Source organism: Macrotis lagotis, chromosome X, assembly GCF_037893015.1.
Source record: "Macrotis lagotis isolate mMagLag1 chromosome X, bilby.v1.9.chrom.fasta, whole genome shotgun sequence".
NCBI classification, from domain to species: Eukaryota; Metazoa; Chordata; class Mammalia; order Peramelemorphia; family Peramelidae; genus Macrotis; species Macrotis lagotis.
The window spans coordinates 435779391-435803048 of record NC_133666.1 but is presented as its reverse complement, the minus strand read 5'-3'; the positions used below and the strand labels follow the sequence as shown (position 1 = coordinate 435803048).

At 35.1% G+C, this 23658-nt stretch overlaps 1 protein-coding gene across 3 annotated transcripts in view; it reads left to right on the top strand.

Annotated features, from left to right (window-relative positions):
- SPIDR (scaffold protein involved in DNA repair) overlaps nucleotides 1–23658 on the top strand; it is a 546668-nt gene that overhangs the window by 308577 nt on the left and 214433 nt on the right. For all 3 annotated transcript variants that reach the window (XM_074206957.1, XM_074206956.1, XM_074206958.1), the window contains 2 exons: nucleotides 14412–14622; nucleotides 16460–16731. In XM_074206957.1, the coding sequence (XP_074063058.1) occupies nucleotides 14412–14622; nucleotides 16460–16731 (483 nt within the window). The remainder of the gene's footprint in view (nucleotides 1–14411; nucleotides 14623–16459; nucleotides 16732–23658) is intronic.

Here is a 23658-nt window from a genome sequence, read left to right as displayed (position 1 = left end):
AAATTTTCTAAAGTACAAGTCTGACTATATCATGCCCCTACCCAGTGAATGCCAGTTGCTTCTTTTTACCTCAGTAATCAACTGTAAAGTTCTTCACCACCATCCTCTTTCCATCCTTCCAATATCCTTGCTTTTGTTAAATTTTTCCTTATTCCATGCTGAAATCTGCCTCAACTGCTTTTTTGCCTCAACTGCTACCCACTGTTTTTTGTTCTGGTTCCTGTGAAGGGAGATGGAGCATTTGTTCTGGATATGGTCTAGAGGATTTATTACTTGAGAAGGCTACTCACCCTCCATTGGGAGGAAGGGAGGTAGAACTCTTGGCATCAACTGATACTACTGCATGTTTTCAAGGGCTGTTCCTCAGAGCCCCTTATCTGATCTCTCCTTTGCCTCATCCATCCTTGCATTATATCTATTCATACACAAAATCTTTTCCCACTTAGAAGAATATAAACTCCTCAGGGTTAGTACCTATGTCTTATTTTATCCCTGTAGACCTGGGGGAGGTGGGGTGGGGGGAGAACATGGACCCAAGGTGTAAATTTTGTGGTAAATGGAAATTAGGGAAGGTATAGATCAATGTGGTAGGCTGCATAATCAGGAACATGGTTGAAGACGGGCCCCACCATGGGGTGGGGGGTCCTCTCTGAAACCTTCAATAACTGGCATTATTCTAGAAGTGAGACAGAGTGGATAAGGGGAAATCCACAGAGCAAGTCCTCCAAAGCAGGGGCAGAAACCACAGAGAGGGAAGATCTGAAATGACTGTATTAAAAGCATAAGGAATAAAGAGAGAGACCAGATAAATTATAGGGTCATGAATCAGAGAACTAGGTTCTAGAGTAGCGAGAAAGAGAGAATAGATAATGAATTGTGAGAGAAATCTATTTTGGAAAAAAGGACACTAAAACATGAAATTTAGGGGCGGCTAGGTGGTGCAGTGGATAGAGCACCTGCCCTGGAGTCAGGAGTACCTGAGTTCAAATCCAGCCTCACACACTTAATAATTGCCTAGCTGTGTGCCTTGGGCAAGCCACTTAACCCCATTGCCTTGCAAAAACTAAAAAACAAAGAACAAAAAAAAAAAAACCATGAAATTTAGAAAAATAACTAATGAATAAAAATAAATTTAGAGAAAGAAAGGAAGAGAAAATTTCTTAGGCCAATTGAGAGGGAAAAGCGGAAAATGGGGGGGGAGGGATGAATTACATGGCCAGATAAAAATCAGAAGAAAAAAATAATAATTAAAACTCAAAAAAGAGAGTTGAAGGAGCAAAAACCCATAGGTACTGGACCATAGTACAAAAGATTAAGTCAGATAATTGAAGGAACATAATATTGTGTTTACAACAGAAAAAGGGAAAAAATCACAACTGGGAAAATATATTGAATATAGATAGGGGAAAATTTGAACCTCACTCATAACTTTAAATGTGAATGGATTCACCAATGCAATAAAATGAAAAGTAAAAAAAAGTAAAAATTATAAGAGAACAAAATCCTACAATGTGTTTCTTACAAGAAACACATTTTAAAAACAAAAAATACACAACTAAAAGTGAGGGAATGAAAAAAATTTACTGTGTATCAAGTAAAATGTTTAAAAACAAGAGATAAAATCCTGCTGTATGATTAAAAAAATAAAGTCAAAAAGTAAAGAAAGATAAATACGGAAACTATTATACTGAAAGAGCTATAGACAACAAACCAATATTAGTAAAAAAAAAAACTTGTATAGAGAGATAGCTATAGATATATAAAATTACAAGATATAAGATGCTATAAATAGAAAGAGAAACCCCATTCCAGCTAACTACAAAATGCATAAAACATCTAGGGATTGACTTTCTATAACACTCAAGAAACTTGTATAAATTGAATTACAAAGTCTTCATTAAAGAAATAAAGAGAAGCTGAATTATCTGGAGGATTATTCAGTGCTCAAAGGTAGGCTGTGCCAATATAATAAAAATAACAGTATTACCAAAATTGTTTTGCACTTTTAATGCTATAGTAATCACATTACAAAGGGAAACTTTATAGAACTTGATAAAATAATTAAAGAATTAATTTAGAACAAAAGATTTAGATTAACAGAAAAATGATAAGAAGTAGGCATGAGAAGGGAGTAGCACTTCCAGACCTCAAACAATATTATAAAGTAGTAGTCATCAAAACCATCTGGTATTCATAAAAAAAAAAATAGAACAGTGGAACAGACTAGACAAGGGAGAATCATTGGTGACCACAGAGAAGTTTTAGTACAGGGCTCAGAAGTTAAATAGACTTTGGAATTTATGGGATAGTAACAAAATAGAAGAGGAAAGAGAAGGAAAATAGAAGATTTCTCTTTATAAAAATTTAAAAGTGAAGTGGAAGAGATAGAATGAGAGTCAGAGAATGGGAAGATTTTTAAGACTAAGGAAGACTATAGTTTGTTTATGTATATCTAAGAAAGAACCTGTAGATGAAGCAAAATCAGAGAGAAAAGGAATAATTGATGTGACAAAGAACACTTATCTAAAGGGGTTTTATTTCATTCATTAAATATTTATTAGTTTCATTCAGTTAGATACAAAAAAAAAAGTAGTCCCTACCTCCCAGGGGGTTTGCAGTTTGCAAAGTTCATTTTGTTAGCAATTTCTAGACCAAAGTAGTAAAGGCAGGAAAGGGTTTAGGTTGATTAAGTACCATAAACTGAAGAAATCAGGGAAGGCTTCTTATAAAAGGTAGCCCATTATGTGAAAAGAAGATGCATGAGGGGCGGCTAGGTGGAGCAGTGGATAGAGCACTGGCCCTGGAGTCAGGAGTACCTGAGTTCAAAGCTGGCCTCAGACACTTAATAATTACCTGTGTGGCCTTGGGCAAGCCACTTAACCCCATTGCCTTGCAAAAAAACTTAAAAAAACAAAAAAATAAGGAGATTCATGAGACATGAAACAAAACCTATGGGAAAGTGAAATATTAAGTATAGATAATAGTATATATCCTAAATTGGCTATCCTAAAGAATATGTTAAGTAGAATAATTGATAGTAAAGCTAGAAAATAGGTTACATCCAGGTTGGAAAAATTTTTATATGCCAAACAAAGAAATTTATATTTGATCTTGTAAGTAATAAGGAGACCTGGAGTTTATTGAATAGGGAAGGGACAAGGTTAATTTTGAGCTTTAAGACTATTACTCTGGGAGGACAACTAGGTGGTGCAGTGAATAGAGAACTGACTGGAGTCAGGAGAATCTGAGTTCAAATATGGCCTCAGATACTTTATTACCTAACTGCAATGCCTTGGGCATTGCAAAAACCAAAATGAAAAAATTACCATTACTTTGGAGGAGGTGGTGCAGAGGATTAAGCACCAGTCCTGAAGTCAGAAGGACTTGAGTTCAAAATAGTTCAGACTAGTGGTGATAAGGACGTGAAGTAGAGGGAATAAATTAAGAGTAATATGTAAGTAAAATGGATGAAAATAGTAACCAGTTGAATATGTGTTAATGAAAAATGAAAGGTCAAGGATGGTTCCTAGATAGAGAATCTGAGTGAATGGAAGATTGATGATGTCCTCATCAGAAATTGAGAAGTTAGGGGCAGCTAGATGGCGTAGTGGATAGAGCACTGGCTAGAGCACTGGCCTTGGAGTCAGGAGTACCTGGGTTCAAATCCAGTCTCAGACACTTAATAATTACCTAGCTGTGTGGCCTTGGTCAAGCCACTTAACCCCATTTGCCTTGCAAAAAACCTAAAACAAAAAGAAATAGAGAAGTTAAGAAGTCAGGTATGAACGTATTGCATTTGGGACACCAACAGAATATTCAAGGATATATTTACAAGAGACAATTAGAAATATGAGGCTGGAGTTCAAGAGATGAATTTATCAATAAGCACAGATTAAGTGATTTCTTGGTACTTGTCATTGTTATAAGTCCATGAGATGCAAAGAGGGACAGAGGCATGGTTCTTGTCCTCAAGAGGCTCACCTTGTAGTGGGGGGAGATGATACAGGAAGACCCATCTGCATAGAAGACATATGTAGAGTAGATGAAGATACTCTCAAGGTATCAACTGGGTGGGGAATGGCCACTAGGAAAGGTGAGATTTGAGCTAAATTTTAAAGGAAATCAGGGAAGATAAGAGGGATAGAGAGAAAATATTCCAGGCTTGGGAAATTCCAATGCTGTACAAAGACAAAAGAGCAATTGCTGATTGGAGACTGACTTTCAGGAGAAAATCTGGAACTGAATGTATAAATCTGGGAATCATCTGCATGGAGATGACCACAGTTCTAATGGTAATGGTTTAATGTAATGGTCACTGAACAGCTCTAAGACAGAACTTTTGGGGACTCCTGCATTTTGATAATTATACAGAATAATAAAAAGAATTCCTTTGTCTCTTGAAAGTATGTAAAGCGAGGCAGCTAGGTAGCGCAGTGGATAAAGCACCAGCCCTGGAGTCAGGAGTACCTGGGTTCAAATCCAGTCTAAGACACTTAATAATTACCTAGCTGTGTGGCCTTGGGCAAGCCACTTAACCCCATCTGCCTTACAAACCCTCTCCCCAAAAAAGTATGTAAAGCCCTTTAACATATTATCTCATTCTAGCCTTATAACCATTCTCTAAAGTATTTGCTCCATTTTATATATGTGAGAAAATAGGCCCAAGCAGATTTTAACTCAATCCATGGTAACACAATTTGTGTTCAAGAAAAAAATTAGACCAAGATACTCCTATCTCCACTCCATCTCTCTCTCTCTCGCTGTGTCTGTGTGTGTATACATATACATATATATATGTGCATGCATATATATATATATATATACATATATATATATCATGCTGTCTCTTATAGGTTTTTAGAAGACAGGATCATAGAATTTAAGAGCTGGAATACACCTCAAAGATAAGCTTAACCTCTGAATTTTATAGATGAGGAAACTGAGGCCCAGAGAGAGATTCAACAGCTTATCCAGAGATAGATACAGATAGTAAATAGTAGAACTTTGGATTCCAAATAAGTCCCCACTGGCCCCAAATCTAGTGTTATTTCTACTAATCTGGGTACACTCATAAGTCATACTCAGAGAAAAGAACATTATAAATAAGACTAAACGTGTGACTTTACTGCATAACCACAGAAGCATTCTTCTTCGCATTAATGAGCTGAATAGTTATATAGTTCAAGGGAAATATGAACTTAAACTATCGTGTTTTCTGACAAAAACAACTCTAAAATGCAAAACAATTTCATTTCTTTGCAAATTTTTTTTTAATAATATAATTGGTCTTTTCCCCGGTTAAATAGAATTCACGGTGCTTAACTGGATTTGATTATCTGACAAAAATGTTGCTTGCATGTTTTTTATAATAGAGGACTTAAACAAGTTCCCTTGGGATCTCAATGGTGAAGTGTGACCCAGTTTTTAGAACAGAAGAGTGGGAAGCAAACAGCTTCACAAATCTGTTTCCAGCTTCCTCTGTACTTTTGGACAAATGACTTGCCAGTTGTTTTTCCTTCTTTTAAGCAGTGAATGTCCATTAACATTTTAATCAATATCTTTGATGATTAAATGAAAATTATTCAGGCAATGTTTGAAAAGTTTCTGGATATCACGGTTCACTTATGCATGCTACATCATTATTTTTTGTTGGTAACAAGTGACCTTGATAAATCAAAGACCGTATTTATATTTCATAGGTATGTTATTTGTTTCTGAAAACCTGCTCTTCTTAGATCTAGTCTTACATGAAGAGTCCACAAGGATTTATGAAGTAAGAGTTCTGAAGTACCTTCTGAACTTGGTTCAGTTAAAATTTCTTTGTCAAGGCAGAAGATTGCTTCGACCAAATACAAATGTATATATTGGTGCCAAGCAATTAAAAATGTACTTGAAAAATTGCATTGCTTACTTTAAATTCATCAGATTTTCTCCCATCTTTTGATGAAACTTAAAATAATAATTTACTGATTGATTGCTTTTATTAACTCCCTCTCAGTCAATTGCATTCTTTGAGGTTAGAATTAAAAATACAATTTAAAACCAATAATATGTTTTATTGAGTGGTAGAAGCACAGTCAACTCATTTCCATGTATGAATGGAATTTTGAATTATGACTTGATCAATAATATTTAAATGTATTTTAAAAATGAATTCTTGGGGACTTCTGGGGTGGAGCCAAGATGGTGGCGTGAAGCTAACCTGCTCCTGGAGCCTTTCCCTGCCAAAGATAAATGAAGCCTCTATTCTGACATTCATGCTACAGATCCCACCAAGAAAAACAGAAGATTCAAAAAAGTTTTCAACCATAGACATCATGGAGGATCTTCAGTGAAAGTCTGTCTCTTTGGGGAAAAAGGGGAAGTAAAGTCCAGGAGTCAGGAAAGCGGGAAAGCCAGCAGGAGGCTTTTAGCCACAGTTCAATTCAGGTTCCAACAGCTTAATAATAATAGAGATCTAGGCAGATGAATAGCAAGCCAGCAGGGAGGATCCTAACTCCAAACAGTCTGAACCCTGAGAGCACTAGGATAAAAGTCAGGACTGGGTTGGGAACAATCCTCAGTTAAGTCAGAACCTCAACATAAAGGAGGAAGCAAACCTCTGCAAAGGCAAGGCCTGGACTGCATAGGCATCATTTTGACCAACAAGGAGCCAGGGATCAGACCCCAGCCTCAGCAAAATAAAAGCTTGGATCTCATATACTCCAGGAACAGAACTACAACAACAAAAATGAACAAAAAAAGCCACAAGAGTGCTCACTATAGAAAAATAATTTACAGATAAAGATGACAGCAATGCCTGTCTGAAGAAGATACAGCAGAAAAGTTACTCACAGGAGAACTATCAAAACAGTCTATAAATTGGACTCAAATACAAAAACTCATTAAAGAGCTTAAAAAAAAGAATTTAAAAACCAAAGAAGAGAAGAGGAAGAAAAATGGAAAAAAGAAATGAAAGTCATGAAGGAAAATTGTGACATGTTGACCAAAGAAATCAACTCCATTAAAAGTAAAAATAACCAGCTGTAAAAGGAAACACAGAAGATCATTGAAGAAAGTAAAATCCTAAAAATTAGTTAGAAACTAATGAATCTAGAAGACTACAAGATTCCATCAAATAAAATAAAAAAGCTGGAAAAAATATTGAAGAAAATCTAAAGTAATCAATGACCTGGAAAACAGATCTAGGAAAGACAATCTACAAATCAATGGACTACCAGAAACCCTGGTCCAACAGAAGAACCTGGAAAATATCATGGAGGAAATTATAAGGGAAAACTGCCCCAAACTACTAGAACAAGATAACAAAATAACAATTAAAAGAATCCATAGAACCCCTCCAGAAAGAGACCCCAGGATAAAAACTCCAAAGGCTATAATAGTCAAATTCCAGAACCCTCAAATAAAAGAGAGATTATTGCAAACAGTAAAAAGAAAAAAAGAAAAAAGGTAAATGAAAAAAGGAGACTGAAAAAATAAAATTGTTTTAAACAAATGTTGGTCCCTAAAAGGGAAGATATAACAATTCGAATTCTTTAGAACTTTACTTCTCTAAGAAAAATTAGAGAGTAGAATATAATTGAAGAGAATGAACCTAAAGATTAGGACTATAATTCGGTCTAATCTCTCAGTTGAAGAGGTCCAAGATCACATCACTGTGTTTGAAACAAAAAGTCCTGGAAAAAAAAAAGCAAGAGTGTTAACCTCTTAAGTGTCTCATTATACTCTTACTTTAATCACAAGATGCTAAGCACCTTGTCTAATGCCGGCATCATAAACTGTGAGGATCTGAGACAGTGTCTCTGTTTTTTACAATCATTTGTAAAGTTCTCAGTGAGACCTCCAGAGCCTACCAATACTTAGAGATCTTCAAGATTCTTATAGTTAATTTGATCAGCTTCTAGTGCTTCACTTAACAAGGGAAGTGTCCTGGGTGGGGAGGCGGGGAGAAACTTGCTCAACCTAAAGGAACAATTAATTCCTATTCTACATAAACTTTTTTTTTAAAAAAATAGTTCTGCCAAACTTCTGCCAAACTCCTTTTATGACACCAACAGGAGGAACCAAAACAGACAAGAAAATTATAGACCAATCTCCCTAATGAATATTGATACAAAAATCTTAAATAACATTTTAGCAATGAGACTACAGCAATTTATTACCAGCATAATACACAATGAATTTCTATCAGGCAGGCAGGGAGGTTTCAACATTAGAAAAATACTCAACATAATTGAACATATCAATAGTAAAACCAACAGTAACTATATGATTATCTCAATAGATGCTAAAAAAAGCCTTTGATAAAATCCAACATCATTCCTATTAAAAATACTACAAAGTTGGGGCAGCTAGGTGGCACAGTGGACAAAGCACCAGCCCTGGAGTCAGTAGTACCTGGGTTCAAATCCAGTCTCAAACACTTGATAATTACCTAGCTGTGTGGCCTTGGGCAAGCCACTTAACCCCATTTGCCTTGAAAAAACCTTTAAAAAATATATACTAGAAAGTTTAGGAATAAATGGAGTTTTCCTTAAAATAATAAATAGTTAAGGGGTGGCTAGGTGGCGTAATGGATAAAGCACCGGCCTTGGAATCAGGAGTACCTGGGTTCAAATCAAGCTACTTAACCCCATTTGCCTTGCTGCAAAAAAACCTAAAAAAAATAGTTTCAATCTAAAACTATCAACAAATATTATATTTCATGGGAATAAACTCAGAACATTTCCACTAAGTTCAGGAGTGAAACAAGGATACCCATTATCACCATTACTATTCAATATAATATTGGAAATTCTGGTAGTAGCAATAAGAGAAGAAAAAGAAACTGAATGAATCAGAATTGACATTGAGGAAGCAAAACTTGCACTCTTTGCAGATGATATGATGGTATGCCTAGAGAACCTGAGAAAATCATCTAAAAAACTCCTTGAAACAATTAACAAATTCAGCATAGTAGCAGGATATAAAATTAACCCACATAAATCATCAGAATTTATATATATATATATATATATATATATATATATATATGTATGTATATATATATATATATGAACAACAAAGCCAAAGAATAAGATATAGAAAGAGAAATCCCATTTAAAATCACTATAGACAACATTAAATAATTGGGAATCTACCTCCCAAGATAAACCCAGAAACTATAAACACAATTATAAAGCTCTCTCACCCAAATAAAGTTAGACCTAAATAATTAGAAAAATGTTAAATGTTCATGGTTAGGTCAAGCTAATATAATAAAAATGACAATTCTACCCAAATTATATTTACTTATTCAGTGCCATACCAATCAAACTACTAAATAACTACTTTACCAAGCTAGAAAATAAAAAGTAACAAAATTCATGTGGAGCAACAAAAGGGCAAGAATAGCAAGGGAACCAAAAAAAAAAATGTAAAAGAAGGTGACCTAGTTCTACTGGATCTCAAATTATACTGTAAAGTAGCAGTCATCAAAACTGCCAGGTACTGGTTAAGAAATAGAGTAATGGATCAGTGGATTAGGATAGGTTCAAAAGAAACTGCAGTAAATGACTACAGCAATCTGCTACTTGACAAGCCCAAAGACATCAGCTCCTGGGATAAGAACTCACTATTTGACAAAAATAGTTGGGAAAACTGGAAAATAGTATTGCTAAAACTAGGCATAGATCTCACACCCTATACCAAAATAAAGTCAAAATCGGTACAGGATTTAGACATAAAGAGCCAATCCATAGATAGATCTGTCTGATTTATGGAAAAGGATAAATTTATGACCAAACAAGAATTAGAGCACACCATAAGCTGCAAAATGAATGATTTTGACTGTATTAAATTAAAAAAGGTTTTGCACTAATAAATTCAATGCTGTCAAAATGAGAAGAAAAGCTGAAGGTTGGGAAACAGTCTTCACAACCAGGAGTTCTGATAAGGGTCTCATTTCTAAAATTTATAGAGAATTGCATCAAATTTATAAAATCACAAGTCATTCTCCAATGAGTCAGGAGGACCTTAGTTCAAATATGGCCTTAGGCAATTAATAATTACCTAGCTGTGTGACCTTCAGCAATTCACTTAACCCTATTGCCTTGCAAAAAAAAAAAAAACCCTAAAAACAGAAAAAATGCTCCAAATTACTCTTGATTAGAGAAATGCAAATTGAAACAACAATGAAATATCATCTCACACCTATTAGATTAGCCCAGATGAGGAAAAAAAGGAAGCTGATCACTTTTGGGTAAGTTGTGGAAGTTGTGGACATTGATGATTTGCTGGTAGAGTTGTGAACAGATACAACCTTTCTGGAGAGCAGTGTGGAACTAAGCCCAAAAAAGATAATACTGTTCATACCCTTTGACCCAGCAATTTCAATTCTAGTACTATAAACAGAAGAAATTGTAAAAAATGGGAAAAGTTCTACATGTTCCAAAATATTCATAGCTGCTCTTCTTTATGGTGGCAAAGAATTGGAAATTGAGGGGATGCCCATCATTTGGGGAATAGCTAAATAAGTTATGGTACATTAATACTATGGAGTATTATTGTTCTATAAGAAACTATAAGCAGTCGGACTCTAGAGAAGCATGGAATGGCTTATGGGATCTGATGCTGAGTGAAGGGAGTAGAATCAAGAGAAAAGTGTACCTATCAACAACATTATGAGATGAACAACCTTGATGGAAGCAACTCCTCTTGACATGCCAGAGAGCTTGGATAACTCTATAAGACCGGTTATGGACTATATTATTCCCAACCAGAACAAGAAAAACAAAACAAAACACAGAGGAAAAAAAACACCCCTACTGAATTTGATGAACACTTTATAAAAAAAGTATCTCTTATGTATCTCTTTCCCTTAATCCTAATTCCTCATGCCAAAAATTACTAATTTGCAAATATGTTTAACAAAATATGTATGTAAAATACTAACCTGACTGTCCCCTACTGGGGCGAGGGGGGTGGGAAGGAAGGATGGAGGGCAATTTTGTAACTTGGAAATATGCATATACAGATGAATGAAAATTTAAAAAAAAGATAAGTGAATTCTTCTATTGAAAAGTATGTGAAGGGGCAGCTAGGTGGTGCAGTGGATAGAGCACTGGCCCTGGAGTCAGGAGTACCTGGGTTCAAATCCGGCCTCAGACACTTAATAATTACCTAGCTGTGTGGCCTTGGGCAAGCCACTTAACCCCATTGCCTTGCAAAAACTGAAAAAATAAAAAAATGAATGAATGAATGAATAAATAAAAGTATGTGAAGAACAAAAAAGGAAATACTGGTATAGATCTGTATAAGTAACATATAGGTTAATAAGTTCAATTTGCAGAATGCTATTAAACCCTTTTGAAGTGGACAGCTAAAGGTCAACAGTGATGCCTCCTCCTGCCAAGCTAGAAAGGTTTCAAGTATAAACCAAGCATTACACTCATGCTTTTTGCTAAGGGATCTGCTAAATTCAGGGATACTCATTATCAGAGAACTGACCATCAAGGGATAAATTCTTTTGGCCACAGTTGTTCATGAAATGGTACTAAGATACTGATGAAAAGGTTTCCTCTTGCATCAGTGTAGGAAATGCCTGCTCAGTGGAGCACAATGAAATTACTCACAGATTCTTACAATGTTGACATATTATTCACTAAGGGACTGAATTTAGATGAGATCTTGGTCCTGTTTCTTCATGACTTTCCTAGGCTAGCAAGATAGTAGGACTTGTTTAGGTATCACTATAATACAAAATAATATTTGATAAGTACTTAGTGATATTAATAAAATACTTCCTGAGGCCTGAGGAAATTATTACCTACTTAGGATCTGAAAAGGTTTTCCTTAAATGAATAGATGAAAAAGTGAGAAAGAGTTATTTGAAAGGTAGAAAGAGAACTAGGAGAAAACAGTGCCTAATAATATTCACTAAACTTAAAAGATTTGTTTGTTGACTGATTATAGTAAATGTCAGAGTTTGAATTTAAGCCCAAGTCCTCTGATCCAGAATCTATTGCTCTGTCTGTCTAGCAGTTTAAGGATCTGACTGTCCTTTGAAATTATTCTCATGTCCTTCTGTAATCCCTGTTCACTAAAATCCCTATTACTAATATTTATCAAAGAGATCATTTGCCCTGGACCATAGAACTATACTATGTACTAGTACATTATGTACTAGACTTACAATATTTACATAGATTTCATTAGATAAAGTCTTTACCCTCAAGAATCAAACTAAGCTCAATTCACTTGAACATGTGACATTTGTGTAAGACTCACAACTTGTGAGTTTTGTGGAATAAAGAAGTAACATAAAGGAGCCTTCGGTGTCTCTGTGACCTGTTACCCACCTCCACCTTCTCCCCAAAAATAATGAATCCAGAATATATGACTTAACACTGCCAGGCAATATGCCCACTATCTTATTTGGCAGTATAAATTTATGTGCTAGGGAAAAGAATATTTTATAAAAGTGAAAGTTTATTCTCATAGCAACGGGCAGTGGGATGTAATCATTTTCAGTGGGAGCTAATACTTAAGAGAGGAATTAGATATTCAGAGCTGTTGAAAATGGGTGTTTGCACCTTCAAATATGACTAAGTCTAAGACAAAGAGCACAGAATTATTTCTACTGACTTTATAAGAGATACAACAGCCAATTAGTGGGACTAGAGATAGAGGAGAACCCCTCTAAATTAGACTTTAGGAAGTCTATAAATGTTAAACAATCTCATAGGTTTATGGTAGCAGTTTCTTACCCCAAGCATCAAAAAGGTTATGAAGAAGAGGGACAGATGGGATAAGTGGTGAAGCTCTCTCTTTGGGAATTATAGAATGGGTTCTTAAACAAAATTTTAAATCACAGATTGCTTTATGAATTCCCTCTAATAATAGTTTTAAACGTATACAAGAGGCAACATATGGAGGAAACAATTATATTGTATTATAATTACCAAAATATTTTTTAAAACCAAAAAATAAGTTCACCCAGGTTAAAAACTCTTCTTTTGGGGCGGCTAGGTGGTGCAGTGGATAAAGCACCCACCCTGGAGTCAGGAGTACCTGGGTTCAAATCTGGTCTCAGACACTTAGCTGTGTGGCCTTGGGCAAGCCACTTAACCCCATTTGCCTTGCAAAAATCTAAAAAAAAAACCCTCTTCTAGTAGGACCCTCCTGAACCCCTTTTGTGTCTTCTTAATGAAGTGTAAGCTTCCCTTGACACGTTTAGTTCTTTATTCATGTTAATTCTTCATTATCAAGGTTTCCATGGATGGATTGTGATGGTTTTTCTTTGCCATGTCAAAATAACCTGCAGTAAACCTTGATAAAAAAAATTTGAGATGTTTATCAACCAGTTAGTAATACCTCATTGCTATTGAAGTAAGTTATTACTAGAGTTGTATACTTGAAGTTGACCTTTAAAAAAGAAACAGAGGTGAGAGATGGAATGGGGAGATGGTTTAGACACAGAGACTTGGAGCATGTTCCCTCAAGAGAAAACCTGGGCATCTTCCAGACCTACTTAAGAAGCCAGATGGCTATGGAAATAATAGCAGATGAAGGCAGAGGCAGGACAGTATGGAGGTCTTGGGCCAAACTAGGAGCTGTAGGAAATGAACCTAGCAGCAACGATGGTGCAATAAAGTAGTGTTTTGACTAAAGTCTCTAACCCCAATAGAGGTTTTCCTGGACCAGTAGAAAAAAGGCTTTGCTAACTCTCTAGCAACCTCAAATTTTCTTCTTGCCAGAAGTGGGAGGGAGTGGACCTCAACACAAGAGTCATGCTAAAGTTTGTGTGCAGGTGAGACTTAAAAGAGGATAAAAGAAAGTCAGTTCTTAAATCTTATAGGTTTGGATGCAAGACCTTTGTATTTTGTTGAACTTGTGGAGGTGTAGAAAGCTGACCCTATCTTTGTGGTGATGTTAGCTTGTGCATTTGTTTGGAAATTGAAGATTCTTCAACTTTTCCTTAGAAACTTTGACAGAAGTTAAATTTGTATGCTTCTGGGGAAAATAATGGGTAGGGATCAAACAATCCCAATTCTGATCCCATGAGAAACTCAGGGTGGAGATGTGAGTCAACAAGATATTGTATGAGATACCTGTTGAATTTGAATGTACCCTTGGTAAATGTAGTGGGCAATTAGTTCCCCTAAGTTAGGCACTTTAATGTAATTTTTAATAATGCATTTAGTCTTAAACTATCAACTTAAGAGGTACCTAATGAAATAATTATTATGAGAACTGTCAACATTGTTGATTTTAGGTTGATTTTTAAGTTGCCATTAAGTGATCATTCTTCCTATGTCAGATTTAGCAATATACATATATATATATATATATATGTATATGCATAGTACAAATACATAAATAATTCTGTCAAACACATAAGTAATTCTTTCTTATCTTTTCTTTTTATCCAGGCATAAACTTCTTCTTCATGATAAAAGTGTTCCTATTATTCTGAACACATACTTTTGCCAGAAAGTTGTTGTCAAAGAAGATTCAGAAAAACCTGATAAAATGCATTGTCTGGGGATATTGCCCACAAGAAGAAAAATCATTTCCTTGGCTCAGATATTTAGATTTAAAAGCCAAATAAATGATTTTTTTCAAGAATCAGAAGGAAATCAGGTAAATTCTTTTTGGATTAGGAAAATAAATCTTTGAATTAGTATTAGTGAGAATATTTTATAAGTCATTGATATCTTTTGTCTCTAAATAAATAGCAAAACATATTAGGGAGTTTTATTGGGTTTTTTTTTTTTCACTTAATGGATGGATGTTTGAACCATCTAAGAACTTAGTATTCAGATATATCCCATTCCCATTATTTTTATCTCCATATTATTGTACTGATTAAATTATATTTTACTCATTTATTCAATTATGTATAAGTTATGCTAATTTTTTAACTTAATGACAAATTGCCTATTCCATTTCTCAGATCTGTTTGAGATCCTAAAATGAACCAGTAGTTTGGTTTCAAATATTTTCTGAAAACTACTATTTTCCTTTGAGTGGCTTTAATTTCATAATTCACTGTCCTTTGGTTTTTGGTTGGAAATGTAATTAAGAAGAATTGAGAAAGATTTATGAAGAAATACATTCAGGATTTTTGTTCAGCTATTTTGCAGAAAACCAAGTAGAACATTTGAGCAGTAAACTTAGCTATCATTGGAAGTTATCAAAGAGAGATGATTATGATGGACAAGAGTATATTAATAATTATTAATTTACATAATAGCTGGAATTTTTCAATAGTTTAAGGTAGATGAAAGCTTTGAATATTAAAAATGAAAGATATTATTTGATTCAATTAAAAGCATTTATTTTTAACTGTGCATCAAACATAGGAGATACATTTACAAAATGATAATACAGAGGCAAGAAAGGCAGAATGATATAGAGGAACAGAGGGGAGTTAGTTGATGTATCCTTTCCAGAAAGGGTGGCTAGGTGGTACAATGGATAGAGCACTGGTCTTAGAGACAGGAGGACTGGCCTCAGGCACTTGACAATTACTAGCTATGTGACCTTGGGTGAGTCCCTTAACCCTGACTGCCTCCCATCCAGGGCCATCTCTAGTCATCCTGATCCATATCTGGCCACTGGACCCAGATGACTGGAGCAGAAAGTGAGGCTAGTGACTTAGCATAGCCCCACATACACACTCAAATCACTTCCCTGATGTCATGTTCTTCGAGAATGAAAGACAAACATCGTCGTCATCCAGAAGCAGTGGTAATATTGATTTGATCGTTCTCAGAGAAATAGTTGTAGTGAGGGAGAGAGTTGAAATAGTTTAATGACAAGGGAAATGGTCCAAATGGGATGTGAAATATGGCATTTTGTCTGGACCTGGATGCATCAATATTTTATTAATTAATTGGTTTTTAGTTTATTGATTTTATTTGTATTCAGTTATGAATAGATCTACCTTATTTCTTCTGGCTGATTCTGAAATCAGGGCAAAATAGCCCCAGGACTGTGGTTCCAAAGCTGAATGAATTAAATCACAGAAAGCATAATTTCAGGAAGAATAAAAATTAAGAATATCTAGGGTAATAATAATAGCTTATACTACTCACTTTTGTCTCAATTCCCTCCATTCCTGGCATTAATAGGTGAAATAGTGGAACCCAAAACTATTTCATGATGTTTTAGTATTATGGTTTCCTTGGTTGAACACAAGGTCTTTAACTCTCAGTTTGATAAATAGCTTTTAAATCACTTTGTTCTTAAAAAAAATAGTGCAAACACATTGAAACTTGACTGGATATAACAATGATAAATATAACCTTTTTAACTATGGGAACAGTTTTTACTTTTTTTTTTTAACTTTTTCTTAACATAGGACTTGGCCTACATTAAGAGCTTAAAAAATGCTTGTTGATTGATTGTTGATAATTAGAATGCCAGTTATAAGTTGAGTTAAACCCTGGTTATTTCTCTTGAATGTATTTTCCAGGCAATGTGTACCAATGTTACTACTATCAGGTCAGGTGAACCCCATGGCCTCCAAGAAACTAAACCAAACATTCCAGCGCAGCTCTCCATAAATGACTCCCTCCTGGATGTGGTCGAAAGCCAGGGGACAGCCAGGTGGAAAGGAGTACAGGTGCAGGTGGTAGTGCAAAGAGTATATTATCTTCCTGTAAGAGATGTCTCCAGATATCAACAAGGAAACAGCTCTGCCCAGTTGACTGCCCCATTGGGAAATGCAGACCTGCACAATGCTCGGTGAGTTGCCCAAAGAACCTTGGCATTCTGGCTCTATAACCTAGTATTTCTTTTGATGTGAAGGAACTACAAGGTCCTATTTCTCAACTCAGTTCTTTGGAGCAAATTTGTAGCTAGGCCTTGGAACCTTATGGTTTATGAGTTGGAAAAAATAAATTAATAAATGACTTAGATTTAATTAAATGATAAATCAAGCTCAGCTGGAAGACAACACATTTATAATTGGATCTGGTGCATTGAGATGGGTCATTTTTGATAAAAGATTTTTTTTTGTAGTTGTAGTTTCTAGTTTTAAGACAGAATAGTTTACACATTTTTTCAGTGTCTCCCTATTGTTTATAGGATAAAATATAAATTCCTTAGCTGGGTATTTAAAGCTATTTTATTATCTGGTTTTAAATTGCCTTATTTCACATGATTTTTCTTCACATGTTTTGTATTCCAAGAGTCCAACCATACTGGACTACTCAGCTGTTCCCCCATTTGCTAATTTAATTTCCCTGCATTCCTGTACATTGTCTTTTATGGGTGGATATCACTATTTCTGTCTTTCTAAGTCCTCTTTCAAGGCTCAGGTGTCACTGGTTCCATGAAACCTCCCAGTGTCCTTTCAAATCAAAATATTCTGTACTCAAATTAACTTCTTTAACCATCATCAAATGACGGTATTGAATGCAATGATCTCATAGTTCTCTTTCGACTCTATATGTATAATTCAATAATCACATGGATGTTACCTTTCATTCAGAGGTTTCAAGAGATACCTTTGCTACTACCCTTGGCTAGGACTGGAGACATTTGAGACCAGTACTTACTTATACATACTATTTATACCTCCAACTTACTTATACTTAACTACAAGCAAGTACTTTTTTTTTTTTTTAGTAAAGTGGAGCTAGGGAAATTTTGGAGAGAAATATTAGAAAATAAGATTTTTTTGCACATTTAAAAATGTTGCATATAAGAAACATTTTTTAATCTGTACCTAGTTAATAATTAGAGAAGAGCAGAAATATCATAGCAGCACAATTTTCTCATGGAAGCCCCAGTCGTATATTTTGGAATTCCAGAATTCTGTGGAAATGCAGATTAAGAAATTCTGTCATAACTTCCTCTCTTTTATTTATTTCCATCGAAAAACTCCATATCTGGAGTATATTATAATAATTTCCTACAAAAATGTCTTTAGTACACTAACACTAAATGCAAGGTCCTTAACTTTTATAGGAGCTCAACATAAAAAAAAAGTCTACGTATAAATGGTTTCTGCATCTTTTATAAAACAGTAGTTGAAGACATAGCCCAATTATGTTGCCTCATTTGCTTTATATGAAGATTAAGGTGACCGATTCCTCCTACATTGTAGTGCCAGGAAGATGTTTATCTCTCCAGAGCAACTTATGTTGCTTCCTTTTATTAAACAATGAGACCTGTTTAAACCAATGTTTCCTTTTTTGCCCAAATAGCTAGAAAGCTCAGAACTTTAATTGATGTTTAACTATAGTAAATAACTCTTCCCAGATGCAAGAATTCCCCCCAAAAACCCCTTTTTACTTAGGTTTTTCTCCTAGACTTTTTTTTTTTAGGTTTTTGCAAGGCAAATGGGGTTAAGTGGCTTGCCCAAGGCCACACAGCTAGGTAATTATTAAGTGTCTGAGACCGGATTTGAACCCAGGTACTCCTGGTGCTTTATCCACTGCGCCACCTAGCCGCCCTAGACTTTATTTTTCATTGTCCTTTTTTACCACTATAAACCTACTCACATCCTTTTTGGAAGTACAAATGATGCAAAAAAATTAATGAGCAAATAATTAAAACTGCAAAATTCATTTTAAAATACCCTCATGATGGCAGCCAAGAGATTAAAGAAGGAAGTTGTATACATCTTCCTCTTTTCTCTTATATCCTTGGATGGAAAAAGAAAGGCTTTTTCCCATGGTGCAAGCACTGCCAACCATTTTACTTTTGCTGTGTATATTAAGCCAAGAGGCCAGTGATATACCCAATAAGTATTTTCTTGCTTAAAATGAAATCAAATGTAAATACTGCTTTATTATCTATGGTATCTTTTTATCAAAATGTACTTACTCTATTTTTAATTGAATCTATCTTAGCTTTAACTCTGCGATTTTTTTTTTGCATAAGCTAAAGCATAATCAATTCTCCTTCAACACTCTATTTTAACTATGTGTGTTTCTCATTTTTAAATGTGTTTCTATCTAACTTATAGATCTAGCTTATTTCTAGCTTATGTAAAATTCTATCCACTTCCTTGATTTCTTTCTTTTCTTTTTTTAATTAGATTTATTTTGTTCTGAGCAGTAAGATTAAAGTCTCCCACTATTATAATACTGCCATATTTGTACCTATAATTCTTTAAATTTTCTTTTTTAAAATATAGATACTATAGTTCCCCCCCATGGAAATTTCTATGGAAATGCTTTTTAGTCCAGAATAAAGTGGGGTTTTTTTTAAATGAAAGAAAACATGAAATCAAACAACATCTTTCAAGTTATACTTTTACTTTTCAAGTTCTCCCTTAAACTTTGTTTTGAAAGAATATGGCCTTGGGTTGTTTCAAGAATCTAACCAGAGAGAGACAGCATAGAACTGGCCTCAGAGTCAAAAATACCTGAGTTCAAGTGCTACCTATAACATATACTGATAAATCATTTAACTTCTGAATACTCTAGAAATTCTCTAAGACTCTCCTTTACAGAAAAGCTTCCAGTCTTCATTGGTGAAGGGAATGTCTTTACCTGGGAGTTGCTTATTTCAGTGAACTCAAAGATGAGTCTCTAACCCTATTTCACACAATAGTCTCCATCTCTTACCTATAAGATTTTTATAAGGATAAAATTGAGATAATTATGTAAAGTACTTTGTAAATCTTTAAGGGCTATTTAAATGCTAACTATTATTGTGAGTCACGACACATGCTAAGGATCTCAAGCCCTTTTCTTTGTGTGTTAGGCTATTTTTCACCACCACCACCATCTATTTCATATATATCTTGTAGCTATTGACCCCACTTTGTATAACTATAATCAGGTTGACAAATTTGGTGAGCAAAATAAAGTTTTAGGCTGGATTTGAGCTAGTATTGGTACAAATAAATAAGTACTGAAAACTTAAAATAAATGTATATTTTGAGTTGACTTTGTTGTCCAGGATCATCCCTTAGATATAATATTTGTTGCCTAGCTCAGTATATTGAACATAATGAACAACTGATAAATACTTGCCTATAGATAATGTTTTAGCATAGCTTTACTATGATAAAAGGTCTTTCCTTAACTATTAAATTAGAGGGAGACATATTAAGGCTTTTCTTCATAGCATCCTTCAGCCTTTAACAAATGCTTAAGCATTCCATTCAGTTCAACAGACATGTGCCATGTGTCGGCTGGGTGCAAGGGCTGGAGATTGGTGTGGTGCAATCAAGGATCTCTGGCACATGAAACAGAAGCTGGAGCCAACTCAGGGGACAACCAAAGGCACCCCAAACCAGATGATCCAGTCTGAGGTTAGGTAATTGGCACTCCTGAATCACAGCCCAGTTGGAAATGCTGCAGGCGGTTAATGCTTTATTTTATTTTGGCATTTTTGCAGTCCTGGATTTCTGAAGTTGTTTGAATTCTGGAAGAAAAAGAACCCACATTTGAAGTCATAGAGCAACATTGTCTTTATGTCAATTTGGAATATGTTTGATCCATCATACAATGAACAAACTTTTTTTAAGGGCCTTTGTTTTCAAAGTTGTTACTTCCCAAAGGAAAAGGAAATGCCTGCTTCTTGACTTCGTAGATCATCCTGCTGCCTTGAGACAGGTTTCATTGTGATTATCTGGTATAGGAGTGGATTAGATAAAAGTTCTAAAGGATGCGTGTACATTTACTAAACTGGAAAATAAGCTTCCTTTGTGAAGTCTACTCCACCTGAGTAGGCAAACCACATATTCAGTGGAGGTGGAGAGCAAAGGCTGAGTCACCCCGGCAAGATAGCATGATGAAACTAGCTTCATTATTGCTTCTGTTATATTTGTTTTGTGAGTAATCAAAACCAAGCTCAGTTTCCAAGGCTATCTCTCCAGTCCTTCTTCCCTGGTACCTGTTTTACTTGTTAAATACATGTGTGAGACTTGAGCCCTAAAACAAGGTGAATCACTTCCAATGCTGAGCCCTGAATGCTCCAGTTAAGCAACTTGGAACACATATTAATGCATGTGCTGGCAAGAAGGTCTTAGTGGCAAAAGATTGAACAGGGGAAAACTCAAGAACTGAGATTAACAGTAATGTGAGGGAAGAAGAACAATCATTGACATCATACCTCTCATGAGGGAACAATAAGGAGAAAGACCTCAGATGTTTTTGAACTAAATGATAGTTAACTATGCTTATTTGAGGTCAGCTTTTTCTGGGAGCAGTGGAAAACACAAAGTGCTTTTCTTTAAAGAAAATAAGTCAGGGTATTCAGAAAAAAAATTGAGGCAGCACAAAATATGCAGAAGAGTTCTATAGTCAGAATGTCTGCCTTCTAGTTCTAGCTCTGCCAGTTGCTGGTGATGTAACTTTAGATAAATCATTTAACCTTTCTGATTCTCAATTTCTTCTTCAACTGTGAGCTCTGAGAATTTGGAATCCTTAGCCTTTTGGAAATCAGATCTAATGAGAATCTAAATGATCCTTAATCCTGTCTAGAACCCCATTCTATGTGGAAAAGATCCAGTCCTCTATTTAAGAATCCAGAAGGTCTTAACCAGGAATCCTTGAACTTCTGTGTATGTGTGTATATATTTTCTTAAAATAGATTTTCTTTGTAATTCCTATGTATTCTTAAAATAAATTTAGAAACATTATACTGAATAGAGTTCCACAGACTTCACCAGACTGCCAAAGGAGTCTATGAAATGAAAAAAAAGTTAAGAATGCTTTGTTTCACTAATTAAATTGCATAATGTGAAAAAGGGACAAAGGGACAACAGGATAGAGAGCAGGTCTTGGAGTTCAAGGTGCCCTGCATTCAAATGCAACCTCTGACATATGTTGACTCGGTGAGCTAGTGGAAGTCCCTCAACTTCACAGTGCCCTAGGTAACTTTCTGAGGCTCGTCAAGTTGCAGAACAGGTGCATATCAATGTTGGCAGAAGGTGTGTGCCAAGAACTCCCTATGTAGATGAGTTCACATGTCTTGAGCATCTTCCCCAAGCCTCACAAAAAATATAAAATAAAACTGTTCTACTGTTAGATCCTTCAATTGTGTTTCACAAATGTGTATGTAGAACATTCACACCACTGAAATACTCTGATGCCTGCTGGTAGTGAAAAGGTGACTTGGGGCCATCAAAGACTATGTCATTGAAGCAGTCCCTAACAGACTGAAGTCTCCAAATATAGCTCCACAATGGGTTCTTGTCTAGGGACTCAACCACCTGATTCAGGAGGACTACTTCACTAACTAGTTAATCATAAAAATATGAATTTTTTAGCCACAGAAATTCATGTCTTGACAAGGCATAAAAGGATTGCAGTCCATGTCACTAGAGCATAAATACTTGTTGATTAATTTGTCCCAAAAGGAAAAGAGAGAGAGATTGATTGATTTACCTGAGAAAGGGGTTCTTAACCTAAAGTCTTTGAGCTTGTTCATTTCCTTAAATTTGGTAGCTCTTTCAATATAATTTATTTCCCTTGTAATTCTATGTGTTTAATGCATTCATAAACATTGTTTGAAGAAGGGGTCCAGCTTGTTGACAGAAAAGAGCTTAAGAATCCCTGGTCAAAATTAACTTATATGGATGGCTGAGAAATTCATCAATCAACTTTAAAATATTTTTAAAATAGAAGAGAGAAGCAAGGGCAGGTAACTGTGAAAGAATACATACATACATGTATGTATACATACATACATACATACATATGTAAACCAATACTCAGTCTCATTTGCATAAGATTCTTCTCTTTGGTGGGGAATGATTATTCAATGCTTCATACCTATGAGAGGGGCAGAGTTATTGAATATTCCAGAGAGAACAGATCCAAAGACTTTTGACTTTGAGAGAGGACACATATTCCAGGAGAGGGAGGGAGGAAGAGAGGTAGAGAGAGAGAGAAATCTAAGGTCCAATTAATTACATAAAATAAAATAAAAGCTAAAAGAAGGAAAATACTTAACCACATTCTTTTCAATGAAACATAAAGATGAACTTTAATTGCCTCATATGTACATTTTTGCTTTTCTGAAAATTAAGAAATCATAAAATAAAGAAGATAGTCTTGATGAAAAGATTAGAAAACAGTTATAAACAATCATACACCAAAGATCATATCTTCATGGCCACACAATTGTTTGAGAGGTAGAAATATTTATTATCAACTCTAGAATTGAGTTGGTAGAGACATTTGCAGGTCTTGGATATCACAGAGTACACCCTCCATATTTTACAGATAAGGAACATGAGGCATAAATAGAACATTTATAAATCAATTATTCTATGTTAGGTACACTGGGCAAAATGCTGGGGATACAAATACATTTAAACAAGATAGACCTATACTCAAGATTGGATTCTAATATTTCCCATTAAACAACATATATGAGGATTCTGGAAAATAGGGGCAAGGAGAGGAATTACAGGGGCAATATGGCAGCCAAGGGGGAGGTGAAATCCAGACTGGGTAGAGGGGTAAGTGAGGGCAAGAACATCTGGGATCCTGCAGTACAAATCGATGAATATGAAAAATATGTAGTAACATAGGAAAATTTGTATTAATGAATATAAATTAATATAACCTGAATCAAGAGAACAAATATAGACAAAGACAACAAAATAAATGAAAACATACCTTAAAAGGTGGAAACTCTGAATAACTGAAAGAAAAAAAAATAGGGATATCCCAGAGAAGCAATAATGAAACTTATCTTCTT